General features: G+C 32.8%; 2 protein-coding genes across 2 annotated transcripts in view; both read right to left on the bottom strand.

Annotated features, from left to right (window-relative positions):
* Positions 1-1403: 1403 nt before the first annotated feature.
* Positions 1404-4961, bottom strand: LOC132749333 (uncharacterized). Its single transcript, XM_060739063.1, has 5 exons — positions 4828-4961; positions 4336-4466; positions 3606-3675; positions 3045-3191; positions 1404-2551 (listed from the first exon to the last, which is right to left on the bottom strand). The coding sequence occupies exons 1-5, from the start codon at positions 4874-4876 to the stop codon at positions 2244-2246; spliced, it is 705 nt and encodes a 234-aa protein (XP_060595046.1). The 5' UTR covers positions 4877-4961; the 3' UTR covers positions 1404-2243.
* A 7840-nt stretch (positions 4962-12801) lies between these two features.
* Positions 12802-20684, bottom strand: part of LOC132749332 (alpha-2-macroglobulin-like) — a 40432-nt gene continuing 32549 nt past the window's right edge. The window contains exons 20-28 of the mRNA XM_060739062.1: positions 19966-20194; positions 19392-19541; positions 16944-17042; positions 16684-16735; positions 15968-16054; positions 15281-15457; positions 14610-14938; positions 14010-14181; positions 12802-13037 (exon numbers count right to left, since the gene is read on the bottom strand). Coding sequence (XP_060595045.1) covers positions 12817-13037; positions 14010-14181; positions 14610-14938; positions 15281-15457; positions 15968-16054; positions 16684-16735; positions 16944-17042; positions 19392-19541; positions 19966-20194 — 1516 coding nt within the window. The 3' untranslated portion in view covers positions 12802-12816. The remainder of the gene's footprint in view (positions 13038-14009; positions 14182-14609; positions 14939-15280; positions 15458-15967; positions 16055-16683; positions 16736-16943; positions 17043-19391; positions 19542-19965; positions 20195-20684) is intronic.

Genomic DNA, 20684 nt, shown 5'->3' with positions numbered 1-20684 from the left:
AAATTAATGCAAAGTAAATAAAAAACATTCACATGCATATGCTAAACATTTTGGTTCCCATTTTCTTTTCAATTTATTGCAAAAAGCATTCAATTTGGTTAATTACATTTCGTCCTTTCGACAATAATGCTTATCTGGTTGATTTCCTATAATAAGGTTTCTTTTTCAGACTTTATAACATGGAACCAGATTAAATAGCAGAGAAAATGATGACGTATCGAATGCAGCTGAAGACACATTTTCCATCTTGAAGGGTTACTGTTTTGCATTGGACAAAACTGCATCAGCGCAGGGACCGTATATGGTTATAGTATATTCCAGATCGTTGTAATTTCAATTGCTTTACTTATGTTTTCCCTCGATATGATGGTAATTTAGTATTTGAACGGAAGTCATAATACTGAGCACTATCACATTTTGTTACTTTTATGAAAAATCATTTCACATTCACCACAACTGTCTTCAGGTAATATTTGACATTCCTTTCCATTTAATAAATTCCTTCGCATTTTACGCTTGCGTAAAACCTCACTTGTTTCTTAAGGGATAAACTTCATACTTCAATTGTATGTTCCTTATCATCAACCACATCTTATGTGTTAAGGTTAAACAAGCACTAATATGGCAAGAATTATCTCCCTATGAACATAAATGTTTTTTTCTTGAAAAATATTTTTTTTAATAATAACTTCTTTAGTTGTCAAGGTATCTACTTCGAACTTCAAATACATATTCCTTATCATCAATCACATCTTATATGACCAGGTTCAAAACTCACGAAGCAATATTTTTCGATTTATCTCCCCTTGAACTTAAAATTTCCTTAAAAATATTATAAATTCTTTATCTTTTAAGGTGTCTACTTCAAACTTCAAATATATATTCCCTTTCATTACCCAAATGCTTTGTGACAAGATTCATAACACTAGCATGACCATTTCCTGAATTATTCCCCCTTCAACTTGGAATTTATGTATTAAATCAATTGTTATTTTCTTTACTATAACTTCTTCATTTCATAAAGTATGTGCTTCAAACTTCAAATATTTGTTACTTATTATCACCCAAATTGTGCGTGACAAGATTCATTACTTGGCGTGAATATTTCCATAACTATCTCCCCTTTAACCCATATTTTTTTTTTCTTTTCTAACTTCTTTATTTTTCCGATGATTTACTTGTAACTTTGAATCTAAATTTCATATCAACTCCCATATAATAATAATAATAATAATAATAATAATAATAATAATAATAATAATAATAATAATAATATGATAGGCGCGTAACTCTGGATTCAATATTTTTAATTATAACTCTTGAGGTTTAAAAAGCCAAAAAACATAACATTTGAATTTCTTACATAAATGAGCTAGGGGACTTTAAACAGAAATATATGCAAAGATAGTTAAGAAATATACTTTGAAATAAATTGAAAATTGATTTGAGTGAAAAGCGTTTAAATGCTTTTCATTTTGGGTCATTTTTTACAATTTGAATAATTATTCTGGGAAAACGAAGTGCGCGAATGATCTGAATTTTTTTCTAAACCAACATCAAATGGTACATTAATCTGGAAAAAATATTTTCAGTCTCATCATGTCAAAAAACCTCAGCGGAGTCCCTTAAAACTTAGAAGGTTCCTCGTATTTTTTCTGTAACTTCTTAATTTTCAGCGATTTAATCCAGACTGACATCAAAAATATGTTTGTTATAAGCAAGTTTGTCATATGGATAAGATTTATAACGCAAGACTCTGTATTTCCAGAATTATCTTCAATTAATGTTAAACTAAGAATTTATTTGTTTATTTGTATATAGAGTCTATATATTTACAATCTTAGTTATTATAAATGGTATCTACTCTAGACATTAAATAATTAATTGTTCTTTGCCATTACTAACATCATGCAGGACAAGGTTCATAACTCTAGCATCTTTCTTCAATTGGAATTAAAATTTTACTTAAAAAAAATTTTTCGTCTTTTCCATTTAAGCAGAGAAATGTCTGTTTAACATTTATTGACATGGCCATATGCATATTATGTGGTGTAAAAATATATAAAATTTGAGTGCTTTCTTGATGCTGATGCAGAAATATATTTATATCATAATTTATTTTTCTTTTATAGTTTAGTCTTCTTTACTGTGTCCAGTATTTTATTAGTCGATTGCCGTCTCCTGTGTCAGCTCTTGTTAAAGAAAAAATCGAAGATGCTATGCCACGTAGAATATTTTTCTCATTATTTTGGATGCAGTTTCAATAAGAAATATCCCAAAATGTTGTTGCTAGAAGTTTTACAAAATGAGTCGTCCCATGCATACAACCGTAACTTTCTTAGAAGTTCAGCAAACCTGTACTGACTGTAAGGGGAAGAAGATCTTTTCAAACAAATCAGTTTGTAACAGGCCTGTGTCTCCGAAGAGAGGATATTAATCATTTTCTCATATCTCCTCTGGTAAGCTAAAACCGTTTCTGAACCCAGCAACGACAACTCTTCTGTTGATGAATCGAAAGCGTTGGACCTTGCAAAGATAAAGGCTTTAGTTTCTAGAAAGATACAGATACAAGTAATATTAACAAAGGTGATGGTTTGTTGATATATTGCATTTCCTTTTTCATATTTGAGTATATAGATACACGGCTTTTATTACACCCAATTAAAGCGGTGACAAAGTGTTTCAATTGTGTTAGATATTATTGATAAACAAAAGTTATATCTTTATAAGGGTAATGTTGGAAAAAGGTGTAAGAGGTTTCTTTATTCCAATTGCCAATTTCTCCACTGAAATATTGTTTTTATCCGTGTACATTCAATTTAAAAATGGTGAATATATTAACACCTACTACTTTATAATTAGCAAGCCCCGGGATACATTTTATGTTTTCAATCTGGAACAGTTACATGTTGGTTTATGTAGTGTCATGCAACAAATTAGCCTTACTGGTGTACAACTTGGCTAAGCGTTACACAAATGGCATAGACAAGTAAATATTAGAGCTGCTGGTGTTAGAGAAATAAAAAAAGACACACAAGCCTTACCTGGTCCATCTTTAATAATCGGACAAGAACATAGATGGCTCATGTTATAATTTACAAACTTGTGGAATCTTCTCTTTTCTTTGACCCGTACATTCGTTTCCAATTGGATAGAATACTGTCCCTTTCTCCGGACAAAAGACTTGTACACTGTTGAAAATACGAAACACAAAATATAGTCGGTTGGAACGAATTATAAAATGAATTATCAATCATAAAGAATTCGACAAGATTTTTGACAGATTAAATAGCGACTATAAACGGTTGTAACTTTATGTAACTATATAATAATAATAGCCGAGATGTTCCCATTGCAAGCATTGGTTATATCAACGCCTAGTCGTAAGATAATGAGAAGTCGTGCTCATGTCAACGTTTATCTGACCTTTACAAAAAGCTATTTAAAAGCAACGTTGTCCTAGTTATATAGATGCTTATTTGTACTATATAAGACACGGGAAGTTACGTTGTCATGGTTATATCAAGGTTTATTTGGTCACTATGCTTTAGAAAACACATAGCAGTTGCTTTTGATTAAATATAATTAGGAATGTAAAAATGTACCATTTTCGGATTCGCAGAAAAGCTCTATAAGAGTTTCTTTGTGAATTGATTCTAAACACACTGGACATGTCTGTTAGCAGATAAAAACACATAAATATTAGTATTCATTTTTTGCGCAGAAAACTCCATGTCATGTGATATATTTCAGTATATTTCTTATTATGGCATTTCATTCTAACTTATTCTGTCTAGTTTTTCGGTAAAAGTTTGGAAGAATACTATACTGTGTTCCATGACAGCATATGCAAACTGCAGAACTATTTTAGTTTGCCTTTTTACAATAGAAATAATATGAACTTTTTAATCAATGATTTACATAACTCATATATACTCATATATCAGCAGTGTATCTAAAGCGTAAATTTTTAGAATAGCTCGACTATTCACATTCCTCTAAAAGTACGTTTTACTTTATTTCCGCAAAAGTCATACAGAATTTTCAGACTCATAACAGAAATTTTCTGTTAATAATCTACTGTTTTTGGACGATGGTCACTGACGTATGATTAATGAATTATGACCAAAAAGACATGTTAAAAGGCCTACTGTCATATAACTAACACAGGCGACATTTAATTCACTTATTTCTTTTGGTATTAAATCATAACCCTAAAGACAAGCTTTAATGCTAAATAGCACCTTGGTGTTAATTGCAACTTGTGTTAAGCAGGATTTCTTCTGTATTTATATGTGTGTATATAGAAATTCAATAACGCATTAAGCTACTAACAATAACCGATTCTGTTGGAGTATCAACCCTGCAATTCTCGTTGGAACAATTTGAATCTTCGTTATTAGCTAGAATCTCTTCCTTCGACCCACAGACTGTTTCTAATGTGTAGTTCTGTGTTACACTGTATACTGTAAATAGACTTTGTGATATTATTTATGTATCAGCCATCAGCATTTGTTTTTTCCACTAACTTGTGCATTCAATCTAATAGACCAGACAACAATAGACTTATAATTAACAATATGTATCCCCTTAATAATTATGAGAGGGTTTGATTGAAACCGCTCAAGAATGTACGAGTTGGACATGGAAGAAGTTGGCCAGCCACTGGCCAGCCTACCAAATCCACAATCCCAATCGAATTACCGTGTAAAGTCTTGAACCTGCAATATTTTCAATTTTGCCGTGTTGGGCTTTCTTTTAGGGATTCTGTATTTATCTATTTTTTGAATATATCATATAATTCAGAACAGACGTTTTCATACTTACTTGTTTCATAATAATCATATACTTTGACCAAGGCCGGTTTAGAGTCCATCAGTATTTCTTGCTCTACGTCAAAATCTACACAAGTTAGTGTGCTGGAAAACTGAAAAATTAATTTATAAATAATGTTATAATTATCTCTAACTCAGTATACAGACATTTATTATTTCGGAAAGCGAACAGTTAAATTGTTATGATAATAATTTTAATTATTCAAATTAAAATCAAAATTGATTTGATAATAATTTCATAATTATTCAAATCAAAATTAGAATTGATAAGATGTTTGAAAACATATAAGCATAAAGAATATGACATAATTTAAAAAAAAAATATTCGATTGCATGATTAACTTGACCATCTTTACCTGTTTTGATAACCAAAGTATAAACGCACAGTTAATAAGATGTAGAAATATTACACCGATATGTTATAAATGTACAAGTATAGAAAAAGCATTATGATAATCTATATAGACGAATATAATTTTATAACGTTGATACTGTCAATGAAACAGATTAACCTCCCCTTGAAAAATGTCTCTAAAAGCAGTACAGCATTATCATCATAAAATAATCATTAAGCACAATGAATTTCAAAACAAAACGAACATACTACATGTACATGTACTTATCTATGTTATTTATGCATTTTACCTTCCATATTTTCCTAAATGGACTTGGTCATCTTTATGAGACATTCAAGATATTACCGAATTGACATTTCATGCTAATTAAGGGATGTACTTAGAAATTTATTTTCTATAAAATGAAAGCATATATTTTAAAGATTACATATAATGGAGACACATATTTGCAGTGCATATTTTACATAATTTTCGATGCTTGAAAATTTTAGAAGCATAATCACACACACACACACACACGCACACGCACACACACACACGCACGCACACACACACACACACTTTATTGTGACGTCATCACTTTTATTACCATAGCGGCGAGCTATTTATAGCTTCTTTTACCGCAGTTGGCTGACTCCAGTCACTATTAATTTTCTTATTGCAAATATCTTGAAACTTGAAACATTTTATTTAATTAAACGCCTGTTTCTATTTAACAATATTCAACGGCGTTGTACAGTACATATAAATAATAAGAATACAATTGTGAATGCATAAGAATATGTGGATCAACATCATGTGGAGACCATAAAATGATAAAACTGATTGATATACATGTAGCATGAGATAAGATTGTTTACATACATGTAACTTGATTACAAATAGATTAAAAAGAATAAAACATTCATTTATATTGCACATTCATCACACTGTCAGTCATCAGTTATACGTTACTCATGTTGATCTCATTTCAGATTTTAAAATAGTGATTCAAACTTTCTGAAAAAATGTGTTTAAAGATTATTTTTAAATACATCACTATTCTTAGATTGTTTCAACTCTAATGGCAGCGGATTCTACAATTTTGGACCAATAGTTCCGAAACTTCTGTCACTAAATGTTTTTCTTTTATTGAATGGAATAACGTAGCAGTTCTCAGAGGTTTAAGCTGAACGTAGTCGGGTATTTGGTACTTGTTTGGTTAGGAGTTCAGAAAGGTATTTTGGAGCATGACCGATTGAACAATTGTATACAAAAGTCAAAATTTTATATTCGATTCTAGATTTGATGGGCAGCCAGTGAAAGTCGAACAATGCTTGCCTTGAACTGTCAAATTTCTTTCGTTGCAGAACTAACTTAGCGCACATGTTTTGAATACGTAGCATTTTTTTTTCAATTCAAAATCGGATACACCATAAAGAATGACATTGCAATAATCCAAGTGTGACATTACGAGTGCTATAACTAGTATTTTAGCTGCTTCTTTGGTGAGGTATTTTCGGATACGTTTTATTCTAAGATAGTTTAACATTGCAGTACGGCACTTTAGTTTGACATGTTCCTTGAAATTACGTGTCTGGTCTAGAAATGCGCCTAAATATCTAATGGACTCCTCGGAGTTGATCTTATCTCCGTTAATACAAATGGATTTAAGGTGACACTTTTCGAGTTGTTGAGCACTTCCAAATGTTATGAATTCTGTTTTCGATGAGTTAATCTTGAGTTTATTAGCGTTCGTCCAGTTGTTGATATCAATCGCACCATTTTCTAATTCAGCGATTGCAGAAATTTCACTATTTTCTTCAGTCGGTTTAAAACGTTTGGTTGCAGTATGGTCATCAGCGAATCCATACAACGATAATCCAGATGGAATCACGTCAAAGGCCCTAAACAACTACCCTGGGAACACTGCACTCTAGTTGCCGTGGAGCTGAGACCGCCGAGTTGACACACACGCGACTGCCCCTCGGACGAAGGTATGAATCAAGCCAGCTGAGCACTGAACCGCTCACGCCGTACTGCTTCTGTAGCACGTCGACGAGTATATCATGATCCACATTGTCGAACACGGTACTGAGATCAATCGCAATTAGCGCTGTTACTTCTTGTTTTTCCATGGCTGCCAACAGATCATTACTCACAGGTCAATAATTTGAGAATACAATTTCAAGTCCATTTTTGTTCAAAAGTGGTCTCACGATAGGCGCTCACCATTTATTTGGAAATATTCCTTGCTGTAGTGATAAGTTTACCAGTTTTGTTATTATTGGGAGTAGTTCTCAAAGGAATAGTTTTAATATTGCTGTCGGTAATATGTCCAATTCACAAGATTTTGTCTGTAGTTCATTTATCAGCTCTTTAACATTGTCATTTGAAAATTCATCAAAGGCAAGAAGAGATGGAACGTTTCTAGTATTTGGCTCGAATTTATCAAATGCTTTCAGGTCATCACGTATTTTCTCTATTTTATTCATGTAAAATGAGGCAAAGTGTTCGGAGAGCTCACTATCACTGTACTCATGCAGGTGGCATTGGGTTTTCTGATTAAGTTCCTGTTAACTCAGACACTAACTGGTACAGTTTCTTTGAATCACCCTTTGTATTAGTTACTTTTTCACTTATTACTTTTGTTTTCTCTTTTTCGAGTTCATCATTGTACTGGCTCCGAGACTTTTTGAATGATTCATATTGTTGTGGTTGACGATATTTTCTCCATATTTTTTCAGCTTTCCGAGTCGATGTTTTAAGGGTGAGAATTTCGGGAGTGAACCATGGTTTAGGAGCTCTAATTACTTTTGTTATCTCTTTTTCAGGTGCATGAGTGTCCAGAACGTTCTTTATTTTAGTTTCAAACTCATTCACGTATAGATTAACATCACTCTGATCTATTGTAATTTCACTGAACTCTTTTCTAACAGATGACTCGTCCATATTTTTAAAGTTTCTAAATTTGACTGACTTACTGATTATGTTTTCTTTTTGAACATTTGTAACACATTTTATTGCTCGACGATCAGACACAAAATCACCAGGTTCACATGCCACAATTTCAACCCCATTGACTGCTTCCGTAATAACAACGTCAAGAGTATTGCCAAAAGCTTGTGTGCCAAAGTTAACATGCTGCACCAAACCCATAGCGAATAATGAGTCTTTAAATCTTATGGCAAACACATTTATTGTTTTATAAGACCTTTCCCCCCCAAAAAAGGAATTTAAAAGGGGAAAAAAAGGGAAAGTCAGGGAGATGAAATAACTTTGGGTGTATGGTTAGCAACTGGACCTCCCAATCCAGAGATCTTGTTAGAGCCCCCGGGTTTGCGGCGTGCCGAATTTTCTATTATAAAATTTCATTAAAGTGTGGTAAAAATGCAGGATTTTTTTTAAAAGCGGGTTAGGGGTAAAAGGTGGAAATTTTTCACAATACAATTTTCATTCAAAAAAAAAGCTTCCACAATTTTTTAAACCCATTTCAAAATTTCTATTTTCTTCGATTTAGAAGCTGTAAAAAAAAAAACATTTTTCTTTTTAAAAAAGAAAATGCAAACAAAAGAGAACTTTGTCTCAAAAAATTTTTTAATATTACCCGCGTAACCGAAAAACCCAACAAAAATTTTTTTTTCCGACCAGCATGGATCCAGACCAGCATCCCGCCCCCCACGCGGTCTGACCCGGGGCCCATACTTTTCCCCCTTACAAACCATATTTAAAGTGAGAAACTGTAGCGAACAGAATGGACCCTGCTGGTCGAAAAACCCATTATTTTGGCTAGGGCGGGGCCCGGCGGTTTTTAATGTGCCTAATACGTTTTAGAAGAAATAAATTTTTCGGGAGGGAAAATTTTGCAAAAGGGATAAAACAATAGTCAAATTTACTTTGAGTATTTTTTCCATTTTTTAAAAACCTTTCAAATCAATTTTTGACCATTTTTTACAAAATATTGTAAAAAAGCTTGGGCAAGTTTTTTTAAAAATTTTTGGCCTTTTAAATTTTAATTTGTTTTAATGTCATTGGGGCAAAAACCAGAATATAAAACAGTTTTAAAATTTTAAAAAATTCTATTTTAAATTTTTATAAAACTTTTTTTTCTTTTTTCACCCCGAAACTTAGCAAATTTAGTTAAATAAAATTGAAAAAGTTTCCCAACCCGGGAAAATTGGTTTTTTGGGTTTTTCCCTCATTAAGAGGGGAAGGGAAAAACGGGAATCCGCCATTTGGGAAATTTTCACTTCAGAAATTTCCCCAATTTTTGAAACCCCCTTTTTCATATACAAAAAATTTGTTTTAAAAAATTGAGTATGAAAAAAATTAAATTGTTTGTTATTTTTTGTGTTTTTCTTCGTGAAAACCCTTTTCATAAAAGGCGCGAAAATGACTCTTTTAAAGAGCACGTTACGCCTAGCGTTTGAAAAAACCTCCCCGTCTTTGAAGGGGGTTTAAGAAAAAAACATAGTCACTAAAAAAATTGTTAATTTGAATCTTTTTCGTTTTTTTTCATCATAAAAGTTCTTCACAACATCATCTTTCCCCAAATCATTCTTCGTCTTTTTAAGGTACAAACTTATTTGACTTTCTCAATATGAGGCTGTTTTACTTCTAAATATTTTGAATTGATAATATAATGACGATGTTAATGATGACAATGTAATGATAATTTTGTCGATGAAAGAGATGATAATGTGCTGATGAAAGTGATAATGATGACGATGTATAATTGATAATTATAATGACGAAAGTGATCACGATGATGTGATGTTGTACCTTTGATGATAATCACGATGTGCAGTACTGATAATGATAATTAGGATGTTGATAATGACGAAGATGATGTACTGATGATTTTAATGATAATGGTGATGATAATGATAACGAAGAATGTAGAATGACTCAACCTTTGTTTAACATATGAAAAAGAAACACACACACACACGCACGCACGCACGCACGCACACACACACACACACACAAAACAAACAACAAAACCCCTACCCCCTAAAAAAAACCCGAATAAAAACCCCCAAAACCAAAAGAATAAAAAAAAAAAAAAAAAAAAAAAAACAAAAAACAATTGCTCGGTAATACTTTGGGAGCTTTATCCGTCAAAATGTGACACCCTTAAACTAAAACGGCAGTTTTAAAAAAAACGTAACAAACTTTGGAAACCCCGGCTTTTTAGGAATTTTTAACCATACATATAGGGCCAAAATAAATTTGGGTTAAAGGGGAAAAAATTTAAATACCTTTTAAAATGTCAAATTTTTTTCAAAAAAAGTCACAACCTGGCAAAAAATTTGGGGAGCTTTTAAAAAACATTTTTTGGGGTTTGCCCTCCGTAAAAAGTATTGCCCTTTTCCCCCGGGGAAAGCTTGGAACAATCTCATCTCTTTTATATAGTTTTTACTTTCAGTTAACCAAAAAAACCCAAAATTTTTGAAACTAAAATTTTTATAAATGATTTTTAAAAAAAAACCCGCCCCCAATGACCCACAAGTATTTCAATTTTTTTTACAAAAAATAACACACTGGGTTGGGCTATAGTAACCAGCTGATAATCATTTACAAAAACATGTTCATACGTATCAAAAAAGTATACAAGCTGATAGGGACTGAACATAGCAGTTAGTATTACAAACACAAATGAATTTTCACAAATTCCCCCCATCTCAAAGTCGACAGGGATCTGCTTTTTTGAATATTTCAGACAGATTTAGATTATTGTTTTTGAAGAGTTAACTGAACGGAATAATATTGGAAAGTATCCGTGAAAACCCATGAACTATAAACAATAAATGTGAAACCCAGCGCTATGGCATAATTTTCAAAACAAACGAACAGAACATACAAAAAGCAAAACTATTATTCATAGATTTATTGCTAATATTTTACCTGCAATAACACACAGCCTGAACCAGTCACGGTCAACTCCATGGGTCCATGGTTAGGATCAATATCCATTGACTGGTATACTAAGCTTGTCTTTGGGGTCACAGAAAACACCTGGTGAACGTTCTGATTTTTAACCTCAACTCTAGCTGCAGTGCCCTCGGAATATGTTAATCTATATGTTACTCTATATGTTAATCTACCATATTCAGCGAGTGCTTGCAATGCAACAACTGTATCCTACAATTATACAAAACTATCACATTGCATTTGTTTGTTTTTCTGTAATTCATAAGTATTTTCTTTATTTCTCTAAATATATCACCATAGTTTACATAAAGATGTATTGGCCATAACAGAAAAATGAAAGAAATCAAATTGAAATAACCCACAACAGAAGAAGAAACAAAAACTTTAATTCAACAAGTAAACATCAATCTTGAGCGCGAATTCTACTTATTTCTTGTTCAACAATATTTATTTCAGTTGAAATATGTTAAGAAAGCTTTATGCTTATTTGGGTTGCTTCTTGAGAAGGTTAGTCATGTCCAACGTTGGGATTGAATCTATGATTTCATTATGCTTAGATGGAATCAAGTTACAACTGCACATCTTTTTACCTTTTAAAGACCCTAAACATTTACTTCTTTACATACTCTAGGGCACTGACTTCCCGGATGATTAGGATTGTACATAATTTATTTAACATTCTTAAAAACAAAGACAGTAAAATGATTTTTGTATTGAAGTTGTTCTCTGTGTTTTTGAAAAAAAGTAGAGAAATGTTACTCCTACAGAAAGCTCAAAACGGCAAAATTGAAGATATTGCAGACTCAGTTTGAGCATATTTAAGGCCGGAACGGGAAAGCGCAAGCTACCGCCAACACCCCTAGCGTCCAAGCAGTATTCAAACATGTAATGGTAAAAATTTGAATTAAGAAAAATCCTCAGATGTGAACTGCACACACATCCATTAGTATCGGTACTTTGGTCCCGATTAATTTTATTAATAATAGAGACATTGTAATTTGAAAGTTTTGAAAATTGTTTATATTTTTTGTCAATATAGTTCTTTGTAATTTGTATGTAGAAAATGAGCAAAACTTTTATATTTGTGTGCTTTGTTTGCATTTATGACTTAAAACGTATGAAAAATTGTAAATTTCAAAAAGTCATCTGCTAAAAAAAATAGAAGGAAAATTTGAAAAAAATCTTGCATAAAATCTAAACGTATGACTGACACTTCGTTTAGCATTTTCAAAGTTTATGATTATTGTACATGTATTATTATTTAAGACATTCTGAAGTGATGTGTGTTTTCATAAAAATTGGGCATTTTTTCTTATGTTAAGCTTGATTTTATATGCGGGTAATATAAATTACATATTGATTGTAATAACATGTAGCAATGCATGCATACAGTTACTTTTTTCAACATTTAAATTTTGTCATATGTCAAGCCGTTAGTTTCAGGCGTGTTTATAAAATCATAAACAAATTGGTAACATGTTCTACGGCCTCTGGAAAATTTTGCTGATTATTTGGTCCCCTGCCTTCTTAATAAGGAACCTTCACTGTGAAACATTCGTGACATTCCATGAAAAGCGCTGTATGGTTCCCCAGCAAGGACACATTGTAAAAGATAAATAGATATTGTAAGGTTTCCAATTTTTATACGTACATGTATGTTTCAGGGGATATAATACTAGTGTTAACCATCTATTTACTTCAATCGTATGAATTCAAACCTGAGTAGATGAAAAGCCACCGTAAGGATTTCTCTGTTGAGATAGCCATTGAACAATCGCTTGTGCATCTCCAATGACGTCATGACCCTGAGCCAACATAGATAAAAGGATGTATGACGTCATTTCAACTTCCGCTGAAGGTGCTCGGTACCAGTAAAATTTGTCGTTTGTTTCCGCTACCTCTTTATCCCCTCTCTGCCAATGTACAAGCCCCTCTAGGAACAACGAAAACAGAAGGTTTTTCTTTTCGACAGATATTCGATCAACAATTACATATTGAACTTGTCCTCACACTTCAAAAAGAGCACTCAGAAGGGATTTGGGAATAAGGCGAGGCAGGATATAAGGTTATTTCAGATCTTGCATTTAATAAACTAAAAGATAAAAGAGTGAACATAATTAGATATAGGTTACGTTTGAAAAATGGTATATGGTTGTACAATTTTTCTATAATGTGACCTATGCGTAGTAGCGTATTTTCTTTAAATAGAGATTATTTTTAATTGGCATTTGTGTATGATCCCGCACTTGATAAACAGAAGAAATACGACGAAAGCAAAGAGAGATCGACCATAAAAATTTAACCAAAGGAAAGTAAAAAAAGTAGACTAAAGAAGGGTGAAAAAGGGATTTAAAGGGTTCATGTTTAACAAAAATATGAAAAGAGTCTGGTTATAATATAAAGAAGAGCAAAGATGCCGGGTTTAGTCAACAATAGTTAAGAACAATTTGTCATTATATAACAGAAATAGCAAACGGAATCTGTTCAGGGTACAAAACAGGCAAAGTAAAGAGAATTTGACCCAGTTAAAAAAAGGGGGCAACGGAATTTTTTCGGGGGTACTAAACATATAAAGTAAAGGGGAACTTGTTCCCCGATTAAAACAGGTTTAGAGAGCAGAGAAATTTTTGGTATGGATAAAAAAACAAAAATTTTTTATCAAAATTTGAAAAATATCGGGTTTTAGCAAAGATGTTTAAATTTTTTGGAAACCCAAACCCATAGAGCAAACAAATGTTACCCACTATAAAACATGGAAATAAAAATCTTACTGGTAATAATAAAGAACATGATTATAGATAAAAAACTTTATCATTTTTTTTACAAAATAATTTTTGCAAACTAGCACGGATCAATTATCTACTTAATCGTGAAATGTATAGAGTAAATGTAATAACAGGCCTACCTTTATTAATACGCCGTCTGTTTAACTCATCTAGTACATTCCGTCGTCTTGGACCTTCAAGATCAATTAATGTGTATGCATATAACATCAAGGATAAAGTATACGTGTCGATGTCATTTGGATGGAATGAGTCCAAACAGGAATGAAATCCGTTGTTTATATTATACTCAAACTGAAAATATACATATTAATAACGTTGTGAAAACCAATCACATTTGTAAGGGTAGTTACTAATATAAGAAAATACTTTTTTTACCTCCTCTACTAAAACAATTGTAAGAGAAGTAACAGTAAAGGAGGCCTGTTTAAGCTATTTATATTGTTCTAATGCATTAAATTTACAATATAACGATAACTTACGATGCAAATCTATAAATTTAAAAAAGACCATAGATTAACACTGTAACGCGATTACAAGACTTTAGTACTGCAGTACTTTTATATTCATTTTTGTTAAAGGATAGTTTTTAAGAAATGAATTTAGCTGACAACAAAAGAAATGCCATGCCATTTTCATTGATTACAATACTCGTCTAATATTTTGGTGTAACTTGTCTTGAACTTATATCTGTACTTCAGGTAGGTTTCGGAACAACTAACCTCTATACCAAGGTCAGCTTGAACAAGTGCTATAAGAGTGAACGCCGTAAGTCCTGCTGGATTGTGTCCACCAAGTCCACCTTTAAGGTAGGAACTGAAAACTTTTCCAACCTGAGGAAAGCAGCCATTATCAAGTTGATGGCTTACTAACCAGCGTGCACTTCTTAGTATATCGTCTTTGTCTACTACAATATAAGCAGACGACTGCGCCATAGATTTTACGACAAATGCCGTCAACCACAGACTTCCGGTAGCGTTTCCATAACGATTTTCTCCCCATGCACTGTACGAATTATCGTTATGTCGGTATTTCATCTGTCGTTGATATCCTGAAGTTTCAATTACATCAAATACCATAAAATAAACTATGTGTCTGTGCAAGTATGAGTCAATATAAGAAAAAAAATCGATTCATCATTTGTTTACTCACATTGTAAAAATCGTGACCATCCACTGACATAATTATGATATAAATAAGTGTTCTGTATACTCATGCCAAACTGCATTGGAAAAACGCATGTATAAATACACACGAACACGCACGCACGCGCGCGCACACACACACACACACGCACACACACACACGAAGTAACATAAATCAATATGTATTACATATAGGTTTACGCACACATGTTAACAAATTATGTTTAAATATGTTATAACATTCTAACCAATTCTCATGTATCCCTCCGCCTGATTCTCAAGCTCTTCCGTGAGTTGCTCAGTATTTTCCAAGTATCGTAAAACATATATGTTCGGTGACCATGATGCCATATTCTGTTCTCCACAACCATACGGCATTCGTAGTAGGTTTTTCAAATTTGTAAGCGTCGGACCCATAACATCGCCTGAAAATTTTGTATTGGAAGCAAATAATTAGTTTGAAACATACATTTTTATATGATTATTACTACTGTACATTTGTTAAATTTGTATGTTTGTATTTTCACCCTCACTGTATTTAATGTATGCTGTATATATGTGTAATGACTAGGAACACTGTTATGTTCCAAATCATATTGTATTCTGTTCTCTTAATACTACTTTACATAGCTACCCCAAAAGCAAATTTTACTTACTCTTGTTTAGGAAACGAAACTGATTTAAGATATAAATATTACATTTCAGCATATAACATTGCAAAATATTACAAAATGTCTATGACATAAGCTATATTATTCACGGCTAGCAAATGGTGAAACCATAACAAAAATGTAACGGTTTATTACCCACACAAAAGAAACGTTGCATCTTCACAGAAGATTAATTCCCTTTTTTCCTTAAGTACAAAACAGTCAAAATTCTGTGAAATAATATGTACACTATATGCATATTTATTTAATAACAATCGAACGTACCAACGACGGAGACGGTGGCACGTTCCGAGCTGTCTACCACGTCTTCTGGAAGATTTAGTTCAACCACTTCAGTTTTAATCTCTGATTCTAAAATCATATATAATTATATCTATATATACAAATGTAATGTTATGTTATTGCATTAATAGCCTTGGTTTGTAATCCAACCTAACTTGTGTATACAGATTGACTGACAGAAATGCAACTGTTCACAAGCAGTCTTAAAGTGAAGAAGACAATTCTACTTCTTTATAAAGGAAAGTGATTACTTTAGAAAAAAAGAGGTCATTACGAATTTGAGGTAATACGTATTGTAATGTTTGTTTGCTACACTGGGGTAAAAATGAGTAAAATTTACACAAACAGTTTTCTTTTCTTCTCACTTTTATATGAAATACATCTAGGCAAATGGCCACTTTTAACCACAATTGTATGATTTGAACAAACGTTAAGTTGCATATTATGATGAAACTATTTATGACAAATCCCTGTCGTTTTTAAGATCATTACTTTTTATATATCTCTACAGTCTGTATACAATCAGTAAATGAGCATAACTTATTCTAACCAGTCTGTAACAATCAAAGCTTTGTATCCTGTTGGTATTGAGGTATGATGTTCTGTTGAAAATGCGTTCACATGTTGCATAAGACATAGGATTGAGTAAAGCAGGTGTATATTAATATTTACAAGATACACAAGTTATAATAACTTACCTTGAACACATAAGAAATAACTCTTTGTTTGCTCTTGTGGTGCGCCTTCTGGCTGAAAACCAAAATTTAATATAAAAAAAATAAAACAAGCACAAAGATATACTTTGATATTTTCTGTAAAATTCAACAAGACTAGTATTCATGTTTGCTTAAATTATCAATTGTTTATGGAATGAATGTGTATTATTATTTGCGTTTAACAGATTTGTTACAGACAAATAACCAATCAGCTAAAGAACAATAAATTCACAACAACATACCTCTATGAGAAGTTGTCTTTGTACACCATCAGTAACGCCTATTTCTATTTCACCAAGAACAACGTCTCTACATAAACTAACAGCATCAATTGACACAGCCTGGAATGTATAATACATGACATGGTAGAGAAATTATAGATATGAAAAGTAGTACGATAGTTAAACGAAACACACAAGAAATGCAATTACTGTCAGAATTGTGTACAATATGACGGTTGTTCAAAAAGAAATAGAACTACGGTTCTACTGGTCACATTGTTCAATTTACGTATACAATTTTACAAATGATAACTATCGGAATATATCATCTACAGTGAAAAAAATATAACATGTTTACAAAAACAATTTTTTGAAATAACAAATGACAATAAGGGGTACGCATTCCGACGCAAGCTAACAATAATTGACGTCCGTGACGCCGCAAAATCAATGCAAAATATAACAAGCATTATTCTTTCTGAAAGAATTCTACCTTTCTAACCTTGTTAATAAAATCAGGCCTTATTTTGAGAGAAGAAACGAGAAGGAAAGCGATTACATTCTAGGCACCAACTTAGTTGTAAAGTTACAAATATGAACAAATGTATACAAGGGCTGTTCAATAAATACGCAGAAAAGTGCAGCTTTATTTTTAATATTCATGGGAAATTGACATTCTCTTTACATTTTGTAAATAAACATATAATAAACATGTACAGAAAATTTCAATAAAATCGGATAAAAATTAAAAGTACAATTTCAAGTATTTCTAAGGTTATCGCAGTGAAACCGGCCCAATGTCGTAACGACGTCACGCTCAACGCATGTATGACAGTCACCCAAAACACGCACCTAGTCCTTCTCGAAATACTCTCTGTGAAAGGAAACACACTTTTTACAACGGTTGATCCATGACATGAAACTATTAAAGTAGGAGCCATTATTAATCTCAGAAATTGCACCTTGCACCGCGTAGGACAACTCGTCCATATCATCAAAGTGTTCTCCCCGCAGGACGTTCTTCAGTGTCGGGAAAAGAAAGAAATCGCATGGTGCGGGAACAGAAAGAAATCGCATGGTGCGAGGTCAGGGTGCTAGAGGACTTCGAAGCCGAGTTTCCTGATTGTGTACTGTGTTTCGACCGCACAATGAGACGGTGCGTTGTCGTGATGAAATATCGTGTCGGCGATTTTCGTGGCCTGCTTCTTTTTCATCGCCCTCATAAGATCGCGTCTCAGAATCTTAAAGCATAAAGAAATACATGTACAATCATCAGTAAATTGTCGTTAAATTTATTTTCATAATTACTTACACAAATATGAATAATTATTAGGTAATGTATTGACATAATAATGAATATCTTATAATAAATTAGATAAATTTATTCACCTTAGAATAATACTTCGCCGTCACAGCCTGACCAAGGTGTACCGCGTGGCTCAGTATCATACCGTCGACGTCAAAGAAGACGATGACCATCTGTGGCAGATGGGCCGACTTTAAACTTCTTAGGTGAAGGCGATCCTGGAGTTTCCCATATAGAAGACTGTGATTTTGTTTCAGGTTCGTATAGGCTGATCCATGTCTCATCAATAGTCACTATCCGCCGCAAGAAACTTTCACCTTCCCTATGAAAGCGTCTGAGAAATTGATTGCAACACCGCACCCTTTCCACTTTTTGTTCGTCCGTCAACATTTCAGAAATCCACCTGGCACACAGGCGTCTCATATTGAGTTCAGTGTGAATAATGCGATGCACTGTGCCAATGCTACAATACGATCTTTCGTGTATTTCGCGAATTGGTATCAGACGATCATTGTCAAGCAGCTCCTTTATCACAGCGACGTGATTTGACGTTACGTTGGGACGTCCACTGCGTTTGTCGTCATGAATGCTTTGTTGGCCGCCTAGAAATCGGGCATACCACTTTTACATTGCTGTTTTCTTCATCGCCTTATCACCATATGCTTTATGTAATCTAAACATTGTTTTTTTCTTTGAAAACACGTTCAGAACACAAAATTTTATTGAAGATCGTTGTTCCGATGCCATTTTAACGCATACGCACTAAACAATAAAGCCGCTTAACGCCTAAATGACGTCACACACTAACATGACGTCATGTGCGTAACGTCAACATATTGCGCGTAAATTATGCAAAGTTTGAAAATCGCACGGTAAACGTTAAAATGCGACATCATTATTAACCAGTGATTATTTGTCAAAATGAACAAAAGTGGGCCGGTTATCGCTACATGTCGTTACCGTAACGACCGTTTGTTAACATATGTTTCATGCCAGAACGGCAGTATTTGCTGTATATTTTCAAAAGATGTTTGTCTCTATTACTGTATAAGTTTTATTCGGCTAACTTGGAAAATAAGAAAAAAACGACACTTTTCCGCGTATTTATTGAACAGCCCTCGTATATGCTTAAGCCACAAAAGTATTTAACCAACACAACTTACGATAATTTCTAGAACAATTTCGCCAATGACTGTTGGTATAATGAAGAATTTGGTTGACTCGCTGTTTCCACCGCATAAACAAAATTGTCTAGACCTGGCGCTAGACTCAGAAAACAGGAAACCTTCTGTTTCTTTAAAAAGTACTTCAAGCTGATGAGAAAAGTGACGGATAAATAACATATGATAATATATAGTTTTAACTGAAACAAGCGCTGTGGAGTTCTTTCAGTCACTATCCAAGTTATTGGAATTTGGTGACATAAAATATGACTCTCATGTTCTCATAGCTTTAATGGCTTTAATGATATGTGTTTAACCTTAGATGGGATAAGATTGCTATTAGGTTGTTTCAAATTTATCAAAATTGTTTGAAACTATAAACAAAACCAAAATAAAGCAGGTACTTTATACATTATTAAACATAAATATTCATGTTAGACACAATAATTGTTTTTTTTTTAACTTTGTAACATCTACAAATGTCATGAGTATACGTACTCGTACTTATATTGTATTTTGTATAGAGAATAAAACAGACATAATAGTATGTGTATTTGAAAAAAGAATCACTTACAGTAATACAATCAGAGAGATAGTTGAATACAGTCACAACTATAGGTAACATCTCTCCTCTGATAGCAGAATAAGGTAACGTAAGTGACACAAAGAAAGGTTTGAATGCAGTAACGCCAGTCATCTCCGTAACACCCACACCGTCACTTTCGTGTGTACATACGGTGTTACCAATCCATTCTGTTATAGTGTCGGGTATTGTAGTGGTAATGTTCAACACCCCATCTTCTCTATGAGAAATTATGATGTAATTGTTTCACGTAATAGCTTGACAAACACATAATAACAATTCTGTAATAGGTTTAATGATTTAACTAGAAATAAATGTTAAATGTCAACTATTGCAAAACATAGTGTACCTGCGAACCAATTTCGAATTTAGAACTTTCTAACTTTATAAAATAACCGTTGAAAATGAACGTTCCCAAATAGGTAACTATTCTACAAATATGATTCTTAAAAATAGAAAGCTAAAAATGGCCTAAAGTTGATATTAGAGTTAAATAAAAAGTTCGCACATGATATTGTGAACTAAAATATAATAAAAAAGTACAGTTAAAATGTAGAAAGATAATGGTCTCCTTTTGAATATTTCATTAATTTGTTTATTTCATATCCATCAACTCCCCATTAAGAACTGTGTGAAAACTATTTTATTCTTGTTGCTTTAGTTTATAACGCGGTTTACTTGGATAAGAATTCACCATTATCTACTAATAT

Source organism: Ruditapes philippinarum, unplaced genomic scaffold (genome assembly GCF_026571515.1).
Source record: "Ruditapes philippinarum isolate M1 unplaced genomic scaffold, ASM2657151v2 ctg113_1_1_1_1, whole genome shotgun sequence".
Classification (NCBI taxonomy): domain Eukaryota; kingdom Metazoa; phylum Mollusca; class Bivalvia; order Venerida; family Veneridae; genus Ruditapes; species Ruditapes philippinarum.
This window is presented reverse-complemented; position numbering and strand designations above follow the sequence as displayed.